The sequence below is a fragment of the Oncorhynchus clarkii genome, chromosome 6 (assembly GCF_045791955.1).
Source record: "Oncorhynchus clarkii lewisi isolate Uvic-CL-2024 chromosome 6, UVic_Ocla_1.0, whole genome shotgun sequence".
NCBI lineage: Eukaryota > Metazoa > Chordata > Actinopteri > Salmoniformes > Salmonidae > Oncorhynchus > Oncorhynchus clarkii.
This window is the reverse complement of record NC_092152.1, coordinates 41,460,251-41,487,236: the sequence shown is the minus strand read 5'-3', so window position 1 is coordinate 41,487,236 and position 26,986 is coordinate 41,460,251. Positions and strand designations below refer to the sequence as shown.

Sequence of the window (26,986 nt, the reverse complement as noted above, 5' to 3'; positions counted from 1 at the left end):
TCATGAAGTGGAATGACATTTATTGGATATTTCAAACTTTTTTAACAAATCAAAAACTGAAAAATTGAGCGTGCAAAATTATTCAGCCCCCTTAAGTTAATACTTTGTAGCGCCACCTTTTGCTGCGATTACAGCTGTAAGTCGCTTGGGGTATGTCTCTATCAGTTTTGCACATCGAGAGACTGAATTTTTTTCCCATTCCTCCTTGCAAAACAGCTCGAGCTCAGTGAGGTTGGATGGAGAGCATTTGTGAACAGCAGTTTTCAGTTCTTTCCACAGATTCTCGATTGGATTCAGGTCTGGACTTTGACTTGGCCATTCTAACACCTGGATATGTTTATTTTTGAACCATTCCATTGTAGATTTTGCTTTATGTTTTGGATCATTGTCTTGTTGGAAGACAAATCTCCGTCCCAGTCTCAGGTCTTTTGCAGACTCCATCAGGTTTTCTTCCAGAATGGTCCTGTATTTGGCTCCATCCATCTTCCCATCAATTTTAACCATCTTCCCTGTCCCTGCTGAAGAAAAGCAGGCCCAAACCATGATGCTGCCACCACCATGTTTGACAGTGGGGATGGTGTGTTCAGCTGTGTTGCTTTTATGCCAAACATAACGTTTTGCATTGTTGCCAAAAAGTTCAATTTTGGTTTCATCTGACCAGAGCACCTTCTTCCACATGTTTGGTGTGTCTCCCAGGTGGCTTGTGGCAAACTTCAAACAACACTTTTTATGGATATCTTTAAGAAATGGCTTTCTTCTTGCCACTCTTCCATAAAGGCCAGATTTGTGCAATATACGACTGATTGTTGTCCTATGGACAGAGTCTCTCACCTCAGCTGTAGATCTCTGCAGTTCATCCAGAGTGATCATGGGCCTCTTGGCTGCATCTCTGATCAGTCTTTTCTTTTTTTTGATCAGTATGAGCTGAAAGTTTAGAGGGACGGCCAGGTCTTGGTAGATTTGCAGTGGTCTGATACTCCTTCCATTTCAATATTATCGCTTGCACAGTGCTCCTTGGGATGTTTAAAGCTTGGGAAATCTTTTTGTATCCAAATCCGGCTTTAAACTTCTTCACAACAGTATCTCGGACCTGCCTGGTGTGTTCCTTGTTCTTCATGATGCTCTCTGCGCTTTTAACGGACCTCTGAGACTATCACAGTGCAGGTGCATTTATACGGAGACCTGATTACACACAGGTGGATTGTATTTATCATCATTAGTCATTTAGGTCAACATTGGATCATTCAGAGATCCTCACTGAACTTCTGGAGAGAGTTTGCTGCACTAAAAGTAAAGGGGCTGAATAATTTTGCACGCCCAATTTTTCAGTTTTTGATTTGTTAAAAAAGTTTGAAATATCCAATAAATGTCGTTCCACTTCATGATTGTATCCCACTTGTTGTTGATTCTTCACAAAAAAATACAGTTTTATATCTTTATGTTTGAAGCCTGAAATGTGGCAAAAGGTCGCAAAGTTCAAGGGGGCCGAATACTTTCGCAAGGCACTGTATCAAGACTGTTTCAAGGACAGCTTTTTTCCATCTACGTAACATTGCAAAAATCAGAAACTTTCTTTCCCCCCCAAAATTAATCCATTATTTTGTCACTTCTAGGTTAGACTACTGCAATGCTTTACTTTCCGGCTACCCGGATAAAGCACTAAATAAACTTCAGTTAGTGCTAAACACGGCTGCTAGAATCTTGACTACAACCAAAAAATGTGATCATATTACTCCAGTGCTAGCCTCACTACACTGGCTTCCTGTTAAGGCTAGGGCTGATTTCAAAGTTTTACTGCTAACCTACAAAGCATTACATGGGCTTGCTCCTACCCATCTTTCCGATTTGGTCCTGCCGTACATACCTACATGTACGCTATGGTCACAAGACACAGGCCTTCTTACTGTCCCTAGAATGTCTAAGCAAACAGTTAGAGCAACATTTTTATGGAATGGTCTGCCTATCCATGTGAGAGATGCAGACTCGGTCTCAACCTTTAAGTCTTTATTGAAGACTCATCTCTTCAGTAGGTCCTATGATTGAGTGTAGTCTGGCCCTATTACAGGGGCTGAGTCACTGGCTTACTGGTGATCTTCCATGCCATCCCTAGGAGGGGTGCGCCACTTGAGTGGGTTGAGTCACTGACGTGATCTTCCTGTTCGGGTTGGCGCCCCCCTTGGGTTCGTGCCATGGGGGAGATCTTCATGAGCTATACTCGGCCTTGTCTCCGGATAGTAAGTTGATGGTTGAAGATATTCCTCTAGTGGTGTGGGGGCTGTGCTTTGGCAAAGTGGGTGGGGTTATATCCTTCCTGTTTGGCCCTGTCCGGGGGTATCGTCAGACGGGGCCACAGTGTCTCCTGATCCCTCCTGTCTCAGCCTCCAGTATTTATGCTGCTGTTTTTATTTGACCCTGCTGGTCACCTATGAACATTTGAACATCTTGGCCAGGTTCTGTTATAATCTCCACCCGGCACAGCCAGAAGAGGACTGGCCACCCCTCATAGCCTGGTTCCTCTCTAGGTTCCGGCTTTTCTATGGAGTTTTTCCTAGCCACCGTGCTTCTACACCTGCATTGCTTGCTGTTTGGGGTTTTAGGCTGGGTTTCTGTATAGCACTTTGTGACATCAGCTGATGTAAGAAGGGATTCATAAATTTGATTGATTGATTGATTAGCACCAGGCCAACGCACACCAGCGAGAGAGCGGACAAGAATGTCATCGCAACAGAGACGAGCATTGCGTCGCACTCAAGCGCCAGAGTGATGAGCATTACATCTCAAATGAGAGCCAGACGTCTGATAAAAGGGAGATCAGCCATTTTCTTCACTGAATATGAGTCGGGTAACGTAAATGGAACTGAACTGTTTACATTAGATACAGGTAAAGACATGACTAAACCATACTGTGTGTACGTAAGGGTAGATGATGTGAGACTCAAAATGGAAGTTGATACAGGTGCAGCAGTTTCTGTGATATCAGAGAGGTTGTACAACCGCACGTTCAAAAAGGCAAAAGCCCTGCAAACTGTTTAAAAAAAAACTCTTTAAATCTGCGTATTCCTCCAAAGCTCAGTTGTCCTGAGTCTGCACAACACTGCCAGGACCTAGGATCAAGGGAGACACTCAAGTTTTTTAATACTATATCTCTTGACACATTGATGAAAATAATCATGGCCTCTAAACCTTCAAGCTGCATACTAAACCCTATTCCAACTAAACTACTGAAAGAGCTGCTTCCTGTGCTTGGCCCTCCTATTTTGAACATAATAAATGGCTCTCTATCCACCGGATGTGTACCAAACTCACGAAAAGTGGCAGTAATAGCCACTCCTGAAAAAACCAAACCTTGACCCAGAAAATATTTTAAAAACTATCGGCCTATATCGAATCTCCCATTCCTCGCAAACATTTTTGAAAAAGCTGTTGGTGCTGCAACTCACTGCCTTCCTGTAGACAAAAAGATGTATACGAAACTATTCAGTCTGGTTTTAGACCCCATCATAGCACTGAGACTGCACTTGTGAAGGTGGTAAATTACATTTTAATGGTGTCAGACCGAGGCTCTGCATCTGTCCTCGTGCTCCTAGACTTTAGTGCTGCTTTTGATACCATCGCTCACCACATTCTTTTGGAGAGATTGGAAACCCAAATTAGTCAAGACGGACAAGTTCTGGCCTGGTTTAGATCTTATCTGTCGGAAAGATATCAGTTTGTGTCTGTAGATGGTTTGTCCTCTAACAAATCAACTGTAAATTTCGGTGTTCCTCGAGGCTCCGTTTTAGGACCACTATTGTTTTCACTATATATTTTACCTCTTGGTGATGTCATTCAGAAACATAATGTTAACTTTCACTGCTATGCAGACGACACACAGCTGTACATTTTGATTGCCCTCCCTGGAAGCCTGTGTTTCAGACATAAGGAATTGGATGGCGACAAATGTTCTACTTTTAAACTCAGACAAAATACAGATGCTAGTTCAAGGTTCCAAGAAACAAAGAGATCTTCTGTTGAATCTGACAATTAATCTTGATGGTTGTACAGTTGTACAACTGGGAAGGACCTCGGCGTTACTCTGGACCCTGATCTCTCTTTTGACTAATATACAGTGCCTTGCGAAAGTATTCGGCCCCCTTGAACTTTGCGACCTTTTGCCACATTTCAGGCTTCAAACATAAAGATATAAAACTGTATTTTTTTGTGAAGAATCAACAACAAGTGGGACACAATCATGAAGTGGAACGACATTTATTGGATATTTCAAACTTTTTTAACAAATCAAAAACTGAAAAATTGAGCGTGCAAAATTATTCAGCCCCCTTAAGTTAATACTTTGTAGCGCCACCTTTTGCTGCGATTACAGCTGTAAGTCGCTTGGGGTATGTCTCTATCAGTTTTGCACATCGAGAGACTGAATTTTTTTCCCATTCCTCCTTGCAAAACAGCTCGAGCTCAGTGAGGTTGGATGGAGAGCATTTGTGAACAGCAGTTTTCAGTTCTTTCCACAGATTCTCGATTGGATTCAGGTCTGGACTTTGACTTGGCCATTCTAACACCTGGATATGTTTATTTTTGAACCATTCCATTGTAGATTTTGCTTTATGTTTTGGATCATTGTCTTGTTGGAAGACAAATCTCCGTCCCAGTCTCAGGTCTTTTGCAGACTCTATCAGGTTTTCTTCCAGAATGGTCCTGTATTTGGCTCCATCCATCTTCCCATCAATTTTAACCATTTTCCCTGTCCCTGCTGAAGAAAAGCAGGCCCAAACCATGATGCTGCCACCACCATGTTTGACAGTGGGGATGGTGTGTTCAGCTGTGTTGCTTTTATGCCAAACATAACGTTTTGCATTGTTGCCAAAAAGTTCAATTTTGGTTCCATCTGACCAGAGCACCTTCTTCCACATGTTTGGTGTGTCTCCCAGGTGGCTTGTGGCAAACTTCAAACGACACTTTTTATGGATATCTTTAAGAAATGGCTTTCTTCTTGCCACTCTTCCATAAAGGCCAGATTTGTGCAATATACGACTGATTGTTTTCCTATGGACAGAGTCTCTCACCTCAGCTGTAGATCTCTGCAGTTCATCCAGAGTGATCATGGGCCTCTTGGCTGCATCTCTGATCAGTCTTCTCCTTGTATGAGCTGAAAGTTTAGAGGGACGGCCAGGTCTTGGTAGATTTGCAGTGATCTGATACTCCTTCCATTTCAATATTATCGCTTGCACAGTGCTCCTTGGGATGTTTAAAGCTTGGGAAATCTTTTTGTATCCAAATCCGGCTTTAAACTTCTTCACAACAGTATCTCGGACCTGCCTGGTGTGTTCCTTGTTCTTCATGATGCTCTCTGCGCTTTTAACGGACCTCTGAGACTATCACAGTGCAGGTGCATTTATACGGAGACCTGATTACACACAGGTGGATTGTATTTATCATCATTAGTCATTTAGGTCAACATTGGATCATTCAGAGATCCTCACTGAACTTCTGGAGAGAGTTTGCTGCACTGAAAGTAAAGGGGCTGAATAATTTTGCACGCCCAATTTTTCAGTTTTTGATTTGTTAAAAAAGTTTGAAATATCCAATAAATGTCGTTCCACTTCATGATTGTGTCCCACTTGTTGTTGATTCTTCACAAAAAAATACAGTTTTATATCTTTATGTTTGAAGCCTGAAATGTGGCAAAAGGTCGCAAAGTTCAAGGGGGCCGAATACTTTCGCAAGGCACTGTATCAAGACTGTTTCAAGGACAGCTTTTTTCCATCTACGTAACATTGCAAAAATCAGAAACTTTCTTTCCCCCCCAAAATTAATCCATTATTTTGTCACTTCTAGGTTAGACTACTGCAATGCTTTACTTTCCGGCTACCCGGATAAAGCACTAAATAAACTTCAGTTAGTGCTAAACACGGCTGCTAGAATCTTGACTACAACCAAAAAATGTGATCATATTACTCCAGTGCTAGCCTCACTACACTGGCTTCCTGTTAAGGCTAGGGCTGATTTCAAAGTTTTACTGCTAACCTACAAAGCATTACATGGGCTTGCTCCTACCCATCTTTCCGATTTGGTCCTGCCGTACATACCTACATGTACGCTATGGTCACAAGACACAGGCCTTCTTACTGTCCCTAGAATGTCTAAGCAAACAGTTAGAGCAACATTTTTATGGAATGGTCTGCCTATCCATGTGAGAGATGCAGACTCGGTCTCAACCTTTAAGTCTTTATTGAAGACTCATCTCTTCAGTAGGTCCTATGATTGAGTGTAGTCTGGCCCTATTACAGGGGCTGAGTCACTGGCTTACTGGTGATCTTCCATGCCATCCCTAGGAGGGGTGCGCCACTTGAGTGGGTTGAGTCACTGACGTGATCTTCCTGTTCGGGTTGGCGCCCCCCTTGGGTTCGTGCCATGGTGGAGATCTTCATGAGCTATACTCGGCCTTGTCTCCGGATAGTAAGTTGGTGGTTGAAGATATTCCTCTAGTGGTGTGGGGGCTGTGCTTTGGCAAAGTGGGTGGGGTTATATCCTTCCTGTTTGGCCCTGTCCGGGGGTATCGTCAGACGGGGCCACAGTGTCTCCTGATCCCTCCTGTCTCAGCCTCCAGTATTTATGCTGCTGTTTTTATTTGACCCTGCTGGTCATCTATGAACATTTGAACATCTTGGCCAGGTTCTGTTATAATCTCCACCCGGCACAGCCAGAAGAGGACTGGCCACCCCTCATAGCCTGGTTCCTCTCTAGGTTCCGGCTTTTCTATGGAGTTTTTCCTAGCCACCGTGCTTCTACACCTGCATTGCTTGCTGTTTGGGGTTTTAGGCTGGGTTTCTGTATAGCACTTTGTGACATCAGCTGATGTAAGAAGGGATTCATAAATTTGATTGATTGATTGATTAGCACCAGGCCAACGCACACCAGCGAGAGAGCGGACAAGAATGTCATCGCAACAGAGACGAGCATTGCGTCGCACTCAAGCGCCAGAGTGATGAGCATTACATCTCAAATGAGAGCCAGACGTCTGATAAAAGGGAGATCAGCCATTTTCTTCACTGAATATGAGTCGGGTAACGTAAATGGAACTGAACTGTTTACATTAGATACAGGTAAAGACATGACTAAACCATACTGTGTGTACGTAAGGGTAGATGATGTGAGACTCAAAATGGAAGTTGATACAGATGCAGCAGTTTCTGTGATATCAGAGAGGTTGTACAACCGCACGTTCAAAAAGGCAAAAGCCCTGCAAACTGTTAAAAAAAACATATAGTAAACAGTCACTAGTTCTAAGAGGGAAAATCTCAGTCAACGTCAAGTGTAATGGGAGCACAAAAAATGATAGACTTGCTGGTGGTCAAAGGAAATGGTCCTGCCCTGCTGAGTAGAGATTGGATCAGTCAGCTGAAGCTAGACTGGTCACATGTACACAGAGTAACAGCTGTAGAGACATTAGAGGGTTTGTGTGAAAAATATTCCTCTGTGTTTCAGCCAGAGTTGGGAATGCTAAAAGGCATCACAGCCTGGGCAAGCCTCGCCCAGTGCTGTATGCACTAACAGAAGCTGTTGAAAAACAGCTAGTCAAGTTGGAGTCAGAAGGGTTTCTTACTCCAGTGAGTGGGCTGCTCCAAATTGTGTGTATACCAAAAACATTACAAGGTAACTATCAATCCGTGGCTGGAAGTACTCAGGACTTGTTCACAAAGCTGACAGGGGGTGAGAAGTTCACAAAGCTGTATTTTTCATCAGGCATACCAGCAAGTACAGTTAGCTCCAAGCACTATCTCACCATTAATATGCATAAGGGGTTGTTTAAGGTCAACAGGCGTCTTTATGGTGTCGCCTGTGCGCCAGCTATTTTTCAGAAGATGATGGATCAGATACTACAAGGTATAGATGGGGTAATCTGCTATATTGATGATATACTTATCACAGTGCGTGACACAGTTGAGCACATGAGAAGTCTTGAAGTGCTAAAAAGGCTGAAAGTGCAATCAAGGTTAAAAGAGAGAAATTGTATTTCTTCCAGAACAGCATAGCCTATCTAGGTCATGTGATAACAGCAGAGGGAATACACCCCATGAAACAGAAAACTGAAGCTATTGAGAAGGCTCCCATTCCTACAAACACCACTGAGCTCAGGTCTTTTCTTTTGTTACTTAACTATTATGGCAAATTCATTCAAAATCTGTGAACTGACCTATGACTGCTCTACTGCAGAAAGATGTCAAATGGAAATGGTCACAGAAAAGCCAAAGTGCTTTTGAGGAAGCTAAGAGACATCTACTTACTAGCCAGGTGTTAGTTCACTGCAACCTGGAGCTTCCGCTCATACTAGCCTGTGATGCTTCACTGGTAGGTCTTCTGGATGAGCATTTTATTGTTTGCTTATGGCTGTATAGAGTGGGTTGAGTGTGGTCTTAGTGCCAGCATCGGTCTGTGGTGGTAAATAGACGGCTACGGATAATATATACTCAGCAAAAAAAGAAACGTTCTCTCACTGTCAACTGCGTTTATTTTCAGCAAACTTAACGTGTAAATATTTGTATGAACATAACAAGATTCAACAACTGAGACAAACTGAACAATTTCCACAGAACAGAAATGGAATAATGTGTCCCTGAACAAAGGGGGGGGGGGGGGGGGGGGGGGGTCAAAATCAAAAGTAACAGTCAGTATCTGGCATTGCCACCAGCAAAGTACTGCAGTGCATCTCCTCCTTATGGACTGCACCAGATTTGCCAGTTCTTGCTGTGAGAGGTTACCCCACTCTTCCACCAAGGCATCTGCAAGTTCCCGGACATTTCTGGGGGGGGAATTGCCCTAGCCCTCGCCCTCCGATCCAACAGGTCCCTGACGTGCTCATTGGGATTGAGATCCGGGCTCGTCGCTGGCCATGGCAGAACACTGACATTCCGGTCTTGCAGGAAATCACACACAGAACGAGTAGTATGGCTGGTGGTGGAGGGAAACTCCCTCTCTCTCTCTGCTCTTCAGTAACAACCAAAGGAATGCCTTTGCAGCCAAAACTATAACACCCAAACAGTTAATATTGGAACAATATTTCTAAGATAGGAATGTTAAGAATGGTCAGTGGGAATAATCATGTCATATTGCTTTTCATTTTGTGAGGTTATTAAAAACTGTATGAACCAAATACTGTAACTTAGGAAGGAAACCCCCTTCGGCTTTCAAGTTTCCATCCATTATGATGTTAATGCAATATGAAGAAAGATTAAACTATTTCTGTTATGATAGGAATGTGATTTTGGTTTTCTAATGAGAATGGTTTTTCATGACCATTGCACATCAACTAAGCCACGCCCCGAATGAGGCCAGAAGAGCGTGTCAGTGTGACGGAACCACCCTTTTCGACCAGAGTGCTTAAAAGGACTTGCTAAGAATTAACATCTTCAGACCAGCAGACGTGAAGTGTTAGCTAAACATTACAAATGGCTGAAACTCCCAGACCTGAAAGCGTGCAGCTGTGGCTACTCGTTGAAATGGTTATAAACTCTTAAACGCTCAACATTAGGTGAAGATGATAACCTCTCTAAACCAAAACCTTGACAGTCTGCAGTTGTGCATGTAAGGGGTAGAACTTTGACTACCTACCCAAGGAAGAAAAGAGCCTCTGGTGGACAACTAGAGCCTTACACCCATCAAGCCCTTCCCATAGAAGGATTGATTGGTTGCAACAGAGAGATGAACAAAGACATCTACACATAAATACATTACATTTCTTACACAGACAGGCGGTGGTTCATGTGCAAGGTATATGATTAATGTGAGAATAGTTATAGAATGTATACACGATAAATGTCCCTTTTTCTCTTTCCCCACCGGCTCTCCATTGTGTAAATAGCCGTCATATCTTATCAGTCCACTAGGGACTTTTGTCTCATGTAAGTGTGTATGTGAATTCTGTGTTATTATTTAGTCAGTAAATACATAATTAAATCAAATGCATTTACTGGAAGAACTGTGCAGATGCAAAGTTTGAAAACAGAATTACGGTAAAATCTCAGTTTCTCATGCAACCATGTTTTCCAAAGACTTAAATATCTGCTCCGAATTAAGAATCAAAGATGTCTGTAGAGAAAATGGGGTGTCAGCTTTGACATGACACCTTGAGTTAAAAAAAAAAAGATTTTGGTGAAGTGGATTTACATACGGTAACAGAATTACGGAAACGGAATTACATCGTGGGTCCCTGATCATTTTGGAATGGCAGAGTCAGCCAATCAGCCCCTTTTTTGTTCAATGGTACGTGCCATTCCATAATGGCTGTTGTGGCTACTGCTTGCTAGCATGAGGATGAAAACTGCAGTTTTCCAGAAAAGCTAGCAGTCATTCAATCTTCTCGTGTAACGGTTGGGATAATGGAACAATTGGGAGTACAACGCATTTCTCATCCCTCTATTGGGTACCTTTTTCTCTTGCCGCCTCCACTGTGTCTTAATCTACACAGGAAACCTGTCCGACCCTAGTCCAGCTGTAAGCAATCTGCTGGTTAACATTGCTTGAGAGATACACCAGCTGTGTTCTTTATGACAAGACAATTCTGAAATCTTTCTGGTGCCCTTCACCAGAAATATATGGATGCGCTAAAACAATTGATTACTGGACTCCTTTTTGGACACTCTTCCAAGACGCTGCCAAAGCTTCTCAGAAGTGTCGATGCTAGGATCCTGGATTATCATGCACTACATTGTGCCATTGTGGCACAAGCGAATCAGAGCCCTACGTACTTTATTTTCTACACTAATCAGAATGTTTTACATTTGATGTATTAGTAGTTTATTTCATTATTTTTAAATGAAAATGTCACTTTAAAAGGTGTTTTAAAAATTACTGTGGATTCATTACTGTGGATTCATTCATTCATCTACATTGGTGGCCATTTTGAATTCAGCTTCCTGGTGAAAATATTTAATTAGTTCCTCTTTTATCTGTCAGATAACAGCTTTTATGGCAGCCATTTAAAAAAAAAAACTTGCTTCCAGGTTAAGTTTGAATGGTTTTGACCTGGTGGTTTACAGCTATGACCAGATGTGACTTTTGTTGTCGCAGGTTAGGTTAATGTTAAGATTAAGGAAAGGGTTAGCTAAAATGTTCTCCTAACCGGGTATGAAAAGTCACTTTCAGTCAGATGTACTCCATCTAGTCACAACCAATTTGTTACAAACCTACGGAATGTTTGTACCAAATGTAATGCTTCTATCCACAACCTGCCCAGGGACTGCAGTTTAAAAATTTGCCAGCTGGCTGAAACCAGAACTTTTACTAAAACGTTGATTAATATGCACTGTCCCTGTAAAAATAAACTCAAGAAAATGCTGAGGCCCCATACCAGCTTGTAGTTCATCTGGTTCATTGGCCATTGCTATGGGCAGGTTGGCATTTATTGTCACAAATCTTGCCCTGGAGGTAGCTCTGTCGAGTGTCTCTAGCGGGCACAGCCACAAAGTCATAAAATATTATTTTAAACCTAACCTTAACCACACTGCTAACCCTAATGCATAAACCTAACCTTAAATTAAGACCAAAAGCTCATTTTTGTTTTTATGAATTTTTAAGATAACACATTTTGACAGCTGGCCCATCTAGCAGAACTCGCTTAGTTCTGGCTCCAGGGCAAGATTCATGACAATAAACATCAACCTGCTTTAAGCAGGAAATTCATGGGTAAAGAACAGTGTTTTGGGATATACTGCACACCAAAAATAATGTGAGGTTAACACAGGCTTAGGAGATATATGTTTTGTTCTATGAGAATATCAGTCTGTTAACATGATTATGAAACCTGTATGTGCTTATTTTGATGACATAGACAAATTCCCAAAAAGTGATGTTAGCCGATAAAGATTCTCATACAGTAGAACACACATAAGATAAGATATCCTACGCCTGTGTTTACAACATATGTTATTTTCAGCATTTATACCAAAAACCATACCCCAAAAAACATGAATTTCCCCATAAGCTTTGGCCAAGGAGCCATGGCGGAGTTAGCCTCTGTTAGTGCCTACAAAAAGACACCATTACTATTCCTCGCTACAGAGCTCATCAGCTTGTAGCCCTAAAAGCAGAAATTAGTTAACATTTTCCACTTCTGGTTCAATGGGGAAAATAATTTGAGTTATGGGATATACACAGAAAACAAGGTCGGAGGTTAACACAGGTTTAGGAGATCTACGTTTTATTCTATGATATAATAGGTTAATGTGGGGTAACTAGCCCCCCAGGCTAACTTTCCACCCTGTAATTCTCACAGAAACCACTTACTGTGACAATAAGCCTCATATAAACTTGGACCCAGGAGCAGAGAAACACAGCAGGCAGAGGTGAGCACAAATCCAGAACATTTACTGCCGCTTAAACAGCAAAAACAACAACACACTGCCACATGAATCACTAAACAAAACAAGAGACCTGTTCACAGAGGACCTAAATAGTCATACACCAGATGAACCCAATAAGCCAGGGGAGGCTCACCTGGACACTAGAAAACATAAGGATGCCCTCCGGTGGCACCCTCAGGGAGTACACTCAAAGGTGACCTCTGACCTGTGACACTTACTGTATGTCACACAAAAAAATGTCAAACACTATTCCTGCCTTCCACTACTCTTGATTATCTAAACATGTTAAGTTACTCTGAGGTAAGTTGATCTAATATTTAGGCATTTATTAAAAGTGTTATATATAATCCCATTAAGTTAGATCTATAAATGTTTTATACATATACCATTAGCTGAGCCTAAAGATAAATAATCCACTTGTTTAGAAAACAAAATGTAATATGTTTTTAATTAAGCAGTCAAATTGAAGCTGAGTGTGTTGGGGGCAAATGCCCCCCCCCCCCTCAAATGGAGTAACTAGCCCCCCCCCCCCCCCCCCCCCCCCCCCCCCCCCCTGAATTTGTATTTTCCAAATCATGTTCAAATCGTCTACAAGTTATATAGCATTTAGATAATTTAGGATGATTTGGACATGATTTGGTGGGAAAATTCAAAGAGGGACCTTAGATCAAAACATCATCATAGTGAGGGTATTAATAGTGAGATGTGCAATGCCATTGTGTTTCAATATTTGATTGATTTAATTAAAATAAGCTTTTTAATTTAGCTTTTAAAAGTGAATTACTCAAAAATGTATAAACAAAATGTATAACATAGATTTTAACACACAAATCTTGAGGGTCAAGTTACCAAACTTAGCTTTTTTGTGTCAGCAATTGAACACCGTTCTTAGGGGGGATGGTTATCATGACCTTTATGAATTATGAAGCCTTTTAATTCCTCAAAATAAGTAATTTGCTAACTGTCAGAGAAATTGAACTACAATATTAGTCTGTGTCAACCACAGACCTTTGGTGTTATCCAACACCCCCCCTTGGCTTTGTCAGCCACACCACCCTCCTCAACTCCCCCACAACCTCCCTCCCAGGCTAGTTTTAGATACCCCCCCTACTCCCATCCCCTGGACAGGTCTGGGACACTCCTGCCCCCCAATGGCATCCCCAACCCTGCAACAGGAGAGACACCAAGACCTCCTGTGCACACCCAGAATGGAGCATTGGCAACAACCCTGGTCCCCTGCAGCAGCTCCCCTCGTTTGGCGGGAGCTTCATCCGGGTGTACTGAGCTCTGCCAACACTACTCTCCTAGATCTCGCTCCAGCCCCTGCATCCAGAAACTTGAGGGAGGTCTAACAAATGTTCAGTCTGCTCCGCTCTCACATAGTTCTCACGGGACCTTGGAAATGTCTCCACTCACTCTACAAATCGCTGCAGATGACCCTATGCCTGTTAGATCTTATGGGAATGAGCTTAATACCTGCTCTGACTTTAAATCTCGTAGAGGCTTGGTCTAATGCACCGAAATGTCCTTATATATATTTTTAATTATACGATTTACATGCGGGTGCAGGACTCATGTCCTGACATTCTGGTTCTCTTGGAAACATGGTTAAATGGTTCTGTCTCTGATAAAGACATTGAAGTCTGATAGTGTATTTAGATTGCTAAAATATTAGAATCCTTGATGAATTATCAGCAAAGATATTTTGTATTTTTTTAAATGCATTCTAAATGTACACCAGTCGGGTTTTAGACCAGGTCATAGTGTAACGGATGTGAAATGGCTAGCTTAGTTAGCGGTGCGCGCTAAATAGCGTGTCAATCGGTGACGTCACTTGCTCTGAGACCTTGAAGTAGTAGTTCCCCTTGCTCTGCAAGGGCCGCGGCTTTTGTGGAGCGATGGGTAACGATGCTTCGTGGGTGACTGTTGTTGATGTGTGCAGAGGGTCCCTGGTTTGCGCCCGGGTATGGGCGAGGGGACGGTCTAAAGTTATACTGTTACAATAGCATTGTCTCTGCTGCATTCCTAGTTATAAATGCATGGATAAAAGGCAACATTGTGCTACCCTCTTCATTGACCTGTCAAAGGATTTCGATACTGTTGATCACTCACTACTAATTCAGAGGTTTTATTTAATTGGCCTAGAACAGGCTGCATGTAACTGGTTTTAAAATTACTTGACAGATAGAACTCAATGTACTGTATATCTACTGATGGTGTTAAATCAGGTTTCCTGGATATTACGAAAGGTGTCCTGCAGCGGTCAATTTTGGGTACTGAACTTTGTACTGTTTACATTGACAATATCGACTTCTCTGTCAAAATATGTAACCTGCACTTGTATGCCGATGATACTGTTGCGTATGCTATTGCCCACATGGTTGAACAGGCTCTATCTGAACTACGGTCTGCCTTCATTTTGTTACAGAAAAAACTTTATTAACCTGAAATTAGTATTGAATGCAGGTAAAACTAAGTATATGTTGTTCTTTAGAGCGTGTCTCATCGCGCACCAGCGACTCCTGTGGCGGGCCAGGCGCAGTGCGCGCTAACCAAGGTTGCCAGGTGCACGGTGTTTCCTCCGACACATTGGTGCGGCTGGCTTCTGGGTTGGATGCGCACTGTGTTAAGAAGCAGTGCGGCTTGGTTGGGTTGTGTATCGGAGGACGCCTGACTTTCAACCTTCGTCTCTCCCGAGCCCGTACGGGAGTTGTAGCGATGAGATAAGATAGTAACTACTAAAACAATTGGATACCATGAAATTGGGGAGAAAAAGGGGTAAAAATCACAACAACAAAAAAAGGTCAAAGACCTGGAGAATAAACCCTCCTTCTCACAGCTGCCCATGTCCCTTAATGCTGATGATGTGGTTGTTACTGACAACAAGCACATGGCTGAGCTCTTTAATCACCACTTCATTAAGTCAGGATTCCTATTTGACTCAGCCATGCCTCGTTGCCTGTCCAACATTTCCTCATCTCCCATCCCTTCTTATGTGACTATCCCCAATACTTCTCCCTCTTTTTCCCCTGTCCCACTACAAAGTTTCTCCCTGCAGGCAGTCACTGAGTCTGAGGTACTTAAGGAGCTCCTTAAACTTGACCCCAAAAAAACATCTGGGTCAGATGGTTTAGACCCTTTCTTCTTCAAGGTTGCTGCCCCCATCATCGCCAAGCCTCTCTCTCTTTCTGGGGAGGTTCCCATTGCTTGGAAGGCAGCCACAGTTCATATTTTATTTAAAGGGGGAGATCAAGCTGATCCTAACTGTTATAACTGTTATAGGCCTATTTCTATTTTTCCCTGTTTATCACAAGTGTTGGAAAAACTTGTCAATAATCAACTGATTGGCTTTCTTGATGTCTATAGTATTCTCTCTGGTATGCAATCTGGTTTCCGCTCAGGTTATGGATGTGTCACTGCAACCTTAAAGGTCCTCAAAGATGTCACCATTGCCCTTGATTGTAAGCAATATTGTGCTGCTATTTTTATTGACTTGGCCAAAGCTTTTGATACAGTAGACCATTCCATTCTTGTGGTCCGGCTAATGAGTATTGATGTCTCTGAGGGGTCTTTGGCCTGGTTTGCTAACTACCTCTCTCAAAGAGTGCAGTCTATAAAGTCAGAAAATCAGCTGTCTAAGCCAATGCCTGTCACCAAGACAGTACCCCACCCAATGCTTGATCCTAGGCCCCACGCTCTTCTCAAAATACATCAACAACATAGCTCAGGCAGTAGGAAGCTCTCTCATCCATTTATATGCAGATGATACAGTCTTATACGCAGCTGGCCCCTCCCTCTGAGGGTTTAGAGGTTGAGGTAGTCACCTCATACAAGTACTTGGGAGAATGGCTAGACAGTGCACTGTTCTTCTCTCAGCACATATCAAAGCTGCAGGCTAAAGTTAAATCTAGACTTGGTTTCCTCTATCGTAAACAAACCCTGATTCAGATGACCATCCAACCCGTGCTAGATTACGGAGACATAAATTATAGATCGGCAGGTAAGGGTGCTCTCGAGCGGCTAGATGTTCTTTACCATTCGGACATCAGATTTTCCACCAATGCTCCTTATAGGACACATCACTGCACTTTATACTCCTCTGTAAACTGGTCATCTCTGTAAACCCGTCGCAAGACCCACTGGTTGATGATTATTTATAAAACCCTTTTAGGCCTCACTCCCCCCTATTTAAGATATCTACTGCAGCCCTCATCCTCCACATACAACACCCGTTCTGCAAGTCACATTCTGTTAAAAGTCCCCAAAGCACACACATCCCTGGGTCGCGACTGGAAAGAGCTGCAACAAACACTCAAACTGGACAGTTTCATCTCAATCTCTTCCTTCAAAGACTCGAACATGGACACTCTTGCTGACAGTTGTGGCTGCTTTGTGTGATGTATTGTTGTCTCTACCTTCTTGGCCTTTGTGTTGTTGACTGTGCCCAATGTTTGTACCATGTTGTGTTGCTACCATGTTGTTGTTATGTTGTGTTGCTACCATGCTGTGTTGTCATGTGTTGTTGCCTTGCTATGTTGTTGTCTTAGGTCTCTCTTTATGTAGTGTTGTCTCTCTTGTTGTGATGTGTGTATTGTCCTATATTTACATTGTATTTTTATTTTATATCCCATGCCCCGACCCAGCAGGAGACCTTTTGGTAAGGCGTCATTGTAAATAAGAATTTGTTATTTTATCTGACTTGCCTAGTTAAATAAAAATCTTTATCTCAGTTACCTGTTTTTCACACGTGTATCTGCCCTCTAATTGGCTAGATAGGTCCCACTTGAAATGGCTTCCTCCTGCCTGCCTTCCATCTTTGAGGACGTATTTTTAAATTAGCGCGGTTTATCGATTATCTTGTCAATATAATAGGCAATCTTTGGTGTTAACTAGTGACAACCTAAATGCAGAGAATCGAAAGGGGAGGGCCGTATGTTGCCTAGCAACACGCCTCGGCGTCCTCTGGTGTTTGCAGTGGCTTGCGGGAATCTGAGGCCCGATTGAGTGACCGCCCTTTTTAGACAAACGAAAGTAGAGCAACGCTGCTAGAGTCGGGAGAGATATATACGCGAAAACAACTAATTAAAGCTGCGGAACCTAACTTGAGGTATGTTTTCTGATGCATGAGTTGAAATATTTCGGCCAAATGAGGTCTAAATTGGGAAATGTCTCTGGAAAAAGTGTATTTTAATGCGCGATTTGATGACGTAATGGCGATGGTCAAACTCGACATGGCGAGCCTTCACGGGCCTATTTGAAGTGATTACCTAGCTAACGTTAACGGGATTCTGTATCATAAAGCGTTGGTATGATTAGATACACATTATGATTACATGTTGATCGTTAGTTTGATTTTGCGTTCTGAATTATAGCCAGAGTAGAGCTAGAGGCCTTCCGCTGTAACTAAGCTATTTAGCTAGCGTTTGAGAGTATCAAAACCGTGATGTATCATGGGTAAATTAACTGACGAACTAACCTACAAATAATATTGAGTAGTTATTTACGAACCAAGGTGATTTGTAGATCTGCCTCGCCTTTTAAATTATACTGTAATGTCGATCGCGCCCACCGTCTTCCATTGCCATTGGCCAACTTAATACGATTATCTTTGCTGTCAAACGCATGATTGGCTGAATTCGACCTCTTTCCTGCATTGATACTATTATATTGGATAATACATGAGATTGACGCGTTTTCCCCTCCTCGAACATCCTTATGATAGCACGGACCACCATGAAGTTTCGGGAATCCTTGGGACGTGGTTAGGTAGCTAAGTGGTTAGGTAGCTAAGTGGTTAGGGTATGGACGTCCCATAGACCCCAGATATAATTGATAATGTAATGTTGAGAAATCAGTCCGATATAGCGTTTTTTTTCCTTCACATAAACCCACATTGGCAGATAATGATGAACATATATTCAGTAGGCTACAAAATGCCCAATGATAAAATGTTATTGAAATCAAAATGTTAAAATCACAGTACTGTCCATCATGCTGTGAGCATGTTGGTCATATTTAACAAACGTGTTTTCCCACATGTAACTTTACAGACACAGACCATTACTGGTGATGTAATCATCTGTACAGTGTGCCATCTTTGCATGGATTTCTTCCTTGTGCCTAGGTGAGGGGCTGAGCCATGGCAGACGAGGTGGATTGTGGCAGTGAGTTCCCAGCCCTCTATAAAGTCATGCTGGACAAACTGAACGAACAGAGACAGTTGGACCAGTTCACAGACATCACTCTCATAGTGGATGGTAAGCTCATCCTCAATGACGCTTGTTGTATTGCAGAAAGTGGAGGTGCAGTTTAAGGTTGTATATTTTCTTCAGAATAAACCATTTCTGTTTCAATATCACTGTGTTCAAGACAAGTGTCCACTTTGTATGAAGTATTCAATTTAATTATGTTCTGTGCTGTACCATTTATGGGCTCATCTTACTCTGGTCCGTAGGGCACCAGTTCAGGGCTCATAAGGCAGTGTTGGCAGCATGCAGTCAGTTTTTCCACAAGTTCTTCCAGGACTTCACACAAGAGCCACTAGTGGAGATTGAAGGTGTGTATTGCTCAGGGTGTCCGTTAGCCGGCAAAAGTTATTTAAAAAAAAAATATGAATGAATTTTTTATAAAATAAACTGTTGCCGGCCCAAAAGTTGTGCAAAATAATGCTTTTTATTGATTTATGGAAATATCAGTCGATGGAAATACATTTGACCACCATGTCTATAGGTTCATTTACACACAGGCCAATTTAATTCCACTAAATTATGTATTTTCATTAGTCATCGTGCATCTTATCCAAAACAACTATCACACACGGACAGCATATAGAGCCTATTTTGAGCATTATTTTTCCTGCAGCCCCACAGCTGGTTGCTGCTGGAGTAAACATGCTTTTATAAGCCATTCATTGCACAACATTTCAAAATGCAATTGTATGTTAAAAAAACAGTTTTGGTACAGGATTAAAAAGAGCTACTATTTTTATTTCTCAGCTGGTAATTAAAGCGTGCCTCCCATTCACAATTCAAGTGCAAGCTATCAGCGAGTCACCCACCACTGTACATTGTGAACTGGAGGCAGTATACATTTTGAAAACATACTTAATTTTTTAAAACCTGAATGTTTTATTTCCTATTATGAGGTATGTCTTGCATTGTTTCAAAGTAGCCTATCAGCAAAATCCGACCATGGAAACGTGGAGGCAATTATTTTATAAAGACTTCATAGCCGGCGCTAGTTTGGGCATGCTTACAATTTATCCTACCATATGATTTTCATATGCTCATTATCATAAAAATCTGAATTAAAATGATTTATATATAAAAAAATAAATGAACTAATGTGACTAATCACCAGCCTCTGCCATATGGACACATTGATACACCTTGGTCCATTGGCGGCTAAAGAAATTAGCGCATGGAACTCATAGCCTATAGGCCAATGCCGCAGTAGGCCTATAACTTCCATTGCTCTTTCACACTGAAGATTGGTGATTATCGAGGGGGAGATTGTTGTAAATATTTTTCAAATAGCTTACTGTGAGGGACCATAGTTTTAATATATTATCATTCGCAATGGATGTTTAATTTTTTTATTTTTTTTATCCTATATTTCATTGTTCTCATGGAGCACTCCAAACAAAAGACAATGAAAAATTGATAAATCTTGTAAATTATGGTTATGAAATAAACCAAAACTTGTTTCTCACAAGTGTAGCAGTTTGTGAACTCTGCAAACAACGTTTTCACTCTGAGAATGAGAACGATAAAGGACAAATTAATACATTAATTAACAGAAATGAATGTAACCAAATGGCGGGGATTAACAGTACATTTACTACTGGTGACATATGTAATGGGGAATTGATCCAAAAAAATGATCTAATGGAAAACAATTCACACAATGAAACAATGAATGCACAAGAATCGATGGGAGACAGCTAAGCCGTTCTGGAGAGAGTCTCGCCTATACAGTATCTTTGCCACACACCCCTCTTCTTCACTCAACATTTTAAAATTATACTCAAGATGCATTATCTTCAAACATATTTTCGAGCTTTTCACTGACAGCCACTACTCAATAATCAGCTAGGCCTATTGCCACGCACGCTGCCCAAATTGCCGGCTTCCCAAATAGGCATAGACCTACGGGCTTGTGATTTGAAACCTACAAGCTTGTGATTTGAAACAATCCACAGCTGTAAAAAAGTATAATGATCCTCGATTCCTCTTTGACTAAGTCATGATTTCTGCAAGACTATTTTAGTTATTTCTATATAGACAGAAGTAATTCTATAATTTTGGCAAGTGTATTTCTAGTGTAGTGTATTCCCACCGCTATGTCATGTTCTATTGGCCAGTAAATTAAAATCTTCCTGGTCATGTTGTCCGGCGCAGAAACCCTGGTACTGCTGAACCAATGACACATCCTCTGTCTTACTGTCATATCAAGAAAATAAACAATTGCAGAAAGAGCTCTATAGCCCCTGAGAAAAGCAAAAAACAAGACTTATCACATGCTAACCCGGTGCACCCATCAATCCTCTGTGTTTGTTCTCCAGGAGTGAGTAACTCAGCCTTCCGCCAGCTGATGGAGTTTACGTACACGGCTACACTTGCCGTCAATGGGCTAGAGGAGGTCAATGACGTGTGGAAGGCAGCAGAGTACCTCCAGATGCAGGAGGCCATCAAGGCCCTCACCATCAGGTTAGCCTGCCATTAGAACATCTGGACCCCCTTACTACTAATATAGCCCCGTACTCCTTATAGTCCCTTACCACCAATATAGGCTAGTCCCTTTTTGGTGTTGTCTTGTTTGGTTGTCATCTTTTTTTTGTTTAGCTGATATTTTATCCCTGTGTATTTGAACGTAGAGCACTTTGATGGAATTAAAAACACTCTCTCTTTCTCTCTCTCTCTCTCTCTCTCTCTCTCTCTCCGTAGGATGAGTGATGGCACTCCCGTCAGTCCGGCCCAGGACCAGGCCCTGGCGGCGGGGAAGAGCGAGAGCAAAAAGAGGAAGCCAGCGGAGACTTTTAGCGGGATTGCGGAGACTCTTCCGTCAGTGGTGGGGGAGCAGGTTAGAGGTCTACAATGGCACATAATGGTTGAGTTATTATGGCATGGAATTATGACCTGCATAAAGTTCTAAAAAAAAAATATCCCAAATCCTCCTCATCATCATCCTAATCCTCGGTCCTTTCCTCCTAATATGTGTTGCTGTGCTGACCCCAGTCTGTCCTTTGCAGGTGGAGATTGAGGTGGAGATCGGGGAGGGGGCCATCGAGGTGGAAGAGACCGCTATGGAGGAGGAGGTGGTGGATGCTGCTCGGAACGCCCAGGCTGCCTCGGACGACTCGGCCCTGGCACTGCTCGCTGACATCACCAGCAAGTACCAGCAGAGGGGGCCAATGCTGCACGTGCTGAAGAAGGAAGGACTGGAGGAGGTGAACGAAGCACTCGCCCTCTCTAATGCGCATGTAAAAAACCACACACTTGGACAGTGACCAACCTTGATTCAAAGCATTCATTTTAATATTATAAGGAGACTATTCTTTTTGGTGACATTTCCAATCTTTCTTAAAACAAGTTGTGTGTGCGTGCGTGTGTGTGTGTAGGAGATCCAGGAGGTGGTGTCTCAGGAGGAGACAGTGACAGCTCCCAAGACTCTTGAGGGCCTGGAGGTGGTCGAGGTCCAGATCTCTCAGCTGGACAAGATGTTCCGCTGCAACAAATGTGACCGCAGCTTCCGCCTCTACTACCACCTCAAACAGCACATGCGCGCGCACGTGGCCGCCCTGGACAAGCCGCATGTGTGTTGCCACTGCGGTAAGGCGTACATGCGGGAGGCGGCGCTGAAGCAGCACCTGAACACGTTACATTACGAGGCAGAGGAGCTGTCACGCAGCCAGTCCCAGAAGAAGAAGATGCACCTGTGTGATTACTGTGACAAGCAGTTTGACCACTTTGGACACTTCAAGGAGCACTTACGTAAACACACCGGTGAGAATGATAATACCCAGAGGGATTCATTTAGGGTAGGGGTGTCAAACTCATTCCATGGAGGGCCAAGTGTCCTGCAGATTTTTTGTTTTTTTCCTTTCAATTAAGACCTAGACAAACCGGTGAGGGGAGTTCCTTACTAATTAGCGACCTCAATTCTTCAATCATGTACAAGGGTGGAGTAAAAACCCGCAGACACTCAGCCCTCCAAGTTTGACATGTGATTTAGGGGTTCGAGTTCATCTGTGTCAAAGTGCAGTTCCTGGGCAGGCTAAAACGGCATCCACAGCATTTCATTGCAATTATTTGCAAGACTTCACTTCAACAACACCTTTTTGTCTCTCCTCTATGACTATGATCATGTGCGTTGATGACTGTGTGACCTGTTCATGTGAATGCGACCACCTCAGTAGGATCTCCTGAGTTATGCATTGGATGAAATGAGTTTTTTTGGTCCTTGTGTGTAGGTGAGAAGCCGTTTGAGTGTCCAGACTGCCATGAGCGCTTTGCCAGGAACAGCACGTTGAAATGTCACATGGCTGCCTGTCAAAATGGCGTCGGGGCCAAGAAGGGACGCAAAAAAGTCTACGAATGTCAGGTACGGAGAACAGTCCTTTTTTTTGTTGTTGCCTGATTTAATCTGGAGTCAAAATGTACTGTTTTTGTGCTGATGGTGTGCCGATCACACCCCTTGACTAGTGCACTTGCTGAGGTTCTAAAATGATCTCGCTCTCTCTAGGTGTGCAGCAGTGTGTTCAACAGCTGGGACCTTTTTAAAGACCACCTGACGACCCACACAGGAGAGAAGCCCAACCACTGCACCATGTGTGACATCTGGTTCACCCAGCCCCACGACCTGCGAAGACACCTCCGCGAACTGCACAGTGTCACAGACGACACGCTAATGACCCAGGAACTGGACATCGGTGCCATGGCAACGCAAGAGGAAGTGGCCGGGGAGGAGGACGAGGAGGGAGGCGAGAGAGAGACCCTCTTACTGGAGGACGGGATGAGGGTGGAGCATGTTACCGTGGAGCCCGTAGACGTGGTAGTCATGGAGGAAACGGACATGGTGGTGGAAGAGGTGACGGAGATGTGTGAGGAGGACGTGCAGAGACTGAAGGAGGCAGGAGTGGAGATCCGGGTGGTGCAAGTGTCAGCGGCGGAGCAGGTGAACTCTGAGATCCAGGTGGAGGAGGAACCACAACAGACTGTGGATGTATGAAGCAGGAGCGGAGCTCCATCTAAAATCGTACCCTGTTACCCATAAATACAGTACCTTGGCTTTGACCAGAAGTAGTGCACTGTATGAGGAAAAGGGTTTTATTTGAGATGTGCCTGCTGGTTATGGTCAAACTGGAAAAGCTCCACCTCCTCACCCTGTTGACTAGTAGGGTAACGGACAGAGACCAGTATTTGAAGTTGCTCACATTTTTAGATTATATATTTTTTAGAACCTGCTGTCAGCATGTTTCTGTCTTCTCTCTGTGTGTCTGTGGCAGAGATATACCTGCTGAATGCACTTACACTGACCCTGTTCAAGGTTTTGTCACAGAACGATCAAAAGCTTTCTTTCTTTTTTGCTTTTTTTGTGTTTAAAAAAAAAAAACATTTTAGCATGTACATTTGAGATGATCAAAATGAATTTGCCAAGACGGTATGCGATCCGTGAAGGTCCCTACTCCGTTGAATGGTTTCACTAGCAGACGCCAGTTATTGATTGGAATGCACAGTCTGTTTCACTGTCATACAGCTGCAGACATATTAAGGATGTGCCTCACTGCTGTTGCCCAGTTGGAATCCATCTGAAGCACAGATCTGTTGATAAATTGTTCAGCACTTGACTAAAGAGCATGTTTTTGATGGTGCGCATGTCCTAACTGATGGGGGGGAAATGCTTTAATATTTGAATAAAAAGATAATGGCTGTTAGTGTACGTATGTTTTCTGGTTTCTGCCCACCAATTCCCCTGCTCGTCTACCTCTTTCCTGTTCTGCCTCCAGCACAGCCCTGTACCCACAAGACATTGGGGTTTATGCACGACACTGTTATGAGTTACGCTGTTAAGAAACAGAAGTGAGAAAGTATTAAAAGCTAACACGTTTTTTTTATTTTAACAAATGTTCATAATTGCATTGTTTTCTTTGTCCAGATCAATTAAGAGGGAGTGGCGTAATCAATACACATTGAATCCTCAAAACGTGTTCACACTTTGCAATTCCATTTCTTACAATGCTTTCGAATGTGCCGCTTTCAAATGTGTCAGACGGAGACGTGGAAGTTTAGGTTACTAGTCATCAAGAATGAACGAACAACCTGCTGGGACTAAATGCAATTTAAAAATGTTTTAAATATGCTTGTGAATAAAAGGTTGAGTTAAACCACATTGGTTCTGACTGTCAACCACTGTTGCTGCCATTTACTGCTTTGGTGCTCTTCTTGCCACCACAGCAGAAGGCCCTTGAGAGGGCAGCATACAGACGGGAGCCCAATGAGGGTTTCCTGGGCTGCTCTGACTGCAGGAGCATCTCAAATGACATTAACAAGAAGGCCTGTAAGCCACCGTATGCAACAGATGAGGATGGTTGTCCAGTCCACTATTTACAGTGATAAAGGCTGCAGACTTTTTGTCACATTTAAGGAAACCTGCACATTTGTTTCGTGAAAGTCGGGTCCAAAATTATTGTCACCCTTGATAAACAAACGAGACTATCAAATCAATTGTAAAAATGCTGAACTACGTAACAGTACTGCTCCTGTCCCTCTTCTCATCCCAACCAGGGCTTGAACCTGGAATCCTCTAGCACACACCGGCAACAGTCACCCTCGAAGCATCGTTAGCCATCGCTCCACGATAGCCACAGCCTTTGCAGAGCCAAGGGGAAACAACTACTTCGAGGTCTCAGAGTAAGGGATGTCACCGATTGAAACGTTAGTAGAGCGCACCGCTGGCTAGCTAGCCATTTCAAACCAGTTACACGGGACTGAGTCCGGAGACAGATGGCCATTGCAAACAGTTGATTTTGTGGCCTATTAACATATTTTTTGTGTGAATTTTGACGTGTGCTTGGGGTTATGGTCGTGCTGGAAGATACACTTGCAGCCAAGTTTCAGCCTCCTGCCAGCGCCAACCAGGTTTTTTGGCCCCAGGACCAGTGAAAGCAAAATAGGCCCATAACATCAAAGATCCACCACCATATTTTACAGTAGGTACAGATGTAGGATCTTAATTTGAGCCACTTTGCTACAGCTGGAAGATAATCCTGCAGCAACAGGAAATGTGAATTATTAAGTGGGTTATAATTAATGGACATTTTTTAAGGGGTTGATAGATTTTTTTTATAAGGGAAAATACAGTCTGAAATGTCTGCTATAAGTGGAAATTACAAACTTCCTGAAGCCTTTTAAACCTCAAATACACTACAATACTGCTTTCACGTAGGATTTACGGTATTTTGCTTGAAATTTTATTTGGCCCATTTTTACCACATTCTTCCCTTCATATGGCTTTGAATACCTCCCGTGCAGGGAAGAGTGGTAGGAGTGGTGTGCAGATGTGGGTGGGTGTCTATTTTAATACATTATTGAATAGACACCCTCAAAAATAAATCCATTACTCATTTGTTTAGGCAAGTCCTAAGAAACAAAAGAAACATGTATTTTCAAAACAATAGAATGGAATATTTTTTAGTTGAATTATGTTAAGTCCAAATGAATTAAATCTATAGGTGATTATTTTGTTCATTAACAGACAAGACATAAGAAATAATATATACTGTTAAAATGTTCACATGGAGAAAAGCCCCAGGAATGGATGGCTTTCCCATAGAATTCTATTCAACATTTTGGTGACAAAGTAGCCATCCCTATTTACGCAAATGACAACACACATGTCACCCAAATCAAAATCAGTACTTCCTAGTTCCATGTACCAAACTATTATTTCAATTGTATTAAAACCAGGAAAATCTGGAGAGTCCCCTGCTGATTGTGGACCAAGTTTAATAAATTGTGACAATAAAGTAATAACAAAGCTTATAAGCATTATAATGGAAAAGGTCTTACCAGACTTGATACATATAAAACAGGAAGAAAGGAGGACCAAGGCCCTCTTCATAAAATGTATTAAAATGCTTTTATTTGTATGGCATGTTCAATAGAAACAACTTTTTTTTTAAACCCGACGCGTTTCGGCTGCATGGCCTTCGTCAGGGAGTACAAGAAATAATACAATGTCCTCTTTTGAACAGCTTTTCCAACAGCTTTTCCAACAGCTTTTTCAATTGTTCAAAAGCTGTTCAAAAGAGGACACTGTATTATTTCTTTGTACTCCCTGACGAAGGCCATGCAGCCGAAACGCGTCGGGTTTTAAAACTTTTGTTTCTATGAAGCATGCCATACAAATAACGGCATTTTAATTCATCATAAGAAGAGGGCCTTGGTCCTCCTTTCTTTTTGATGACCAATTCACCCCTTTTACCAAAGAGCACCTATCTACCAAAATGTACTCTTGTGTACCTTAGTAGCGCTTCCCTTCCTCTTCTTTCTACATATCAAACAGGGTTTATTCAAATGAAATACAAAACAAATACAAGAACATGTTTCAGTTTAGTACAATACAACAAC

The 26,986-nt window shown here is 42.5% G+C and overlaps 2 protein-coding genes across 6 annotated transcripts in view; both read left to right on the top strand.

Moving 5' to 3' along the window:
- Positions 1–24,741, top strand: part of LOC139411157 (zinc finger protein 131) — a 30,218-nt gene extending 5,477 nt beyond the window's left edge. Inside the window, exons 2-10 of one of the 5 annotated variants that reach the window (XM_071157057.1) lie at positions 12,269–12,338; positions 18,481–18,613; positions 18,811–18,912; positions 20,920–21,064; positions 21,302–21,437; positions 21,607–21,837; positions 21,976–22,360; positions 22,828–22,958; positions 23,100–24,663. In XM_071157057.1, the coding sequence (XP_071013158.1) occupies positions 18,496–18,613; positions 18,811–18,912; positions 20,920–21,064; positions 21,302–21,437; positions 21,607–21,837; positions 21,976–22,360; positions 22,828–22,958; positions 23,100–23,585 (1,734 nt within the window). In that variant the 5' untranslated portion in view covers positions 12,269–12,338; positions 18,481–18,495 and the 3' untranslated portion in view covers positions 23,586–24,663. Of the gene's footprint in view, positions 1–12,268; positions 12,339–17,332; positions 17,464–18,443; positions 18,614–18,810; positions 18,913–20,919; positions 21,065–21,301; positions 21,438–21,606; positions 21,838–21,975; positions 22,361–22,827; positions 22,959–23,099 lie in introns of those variants that run through there. The other 4 variants (XM_071157058.1, XM_071157055.1, XM_071157059.1 and 1 more) reach the window with 4 other exon arrangements.
- The window catches only part of LOC139411161 (cAMP responsive element binding protein 3-like 3 like), an 80,912-nt gene that overhangs the window by 19,612 nt on the left and 34,314 nt on the right, over positions 1–26,986 (top strand). The gene's annotated exons all lie outside the window — the stretch shown is intronic.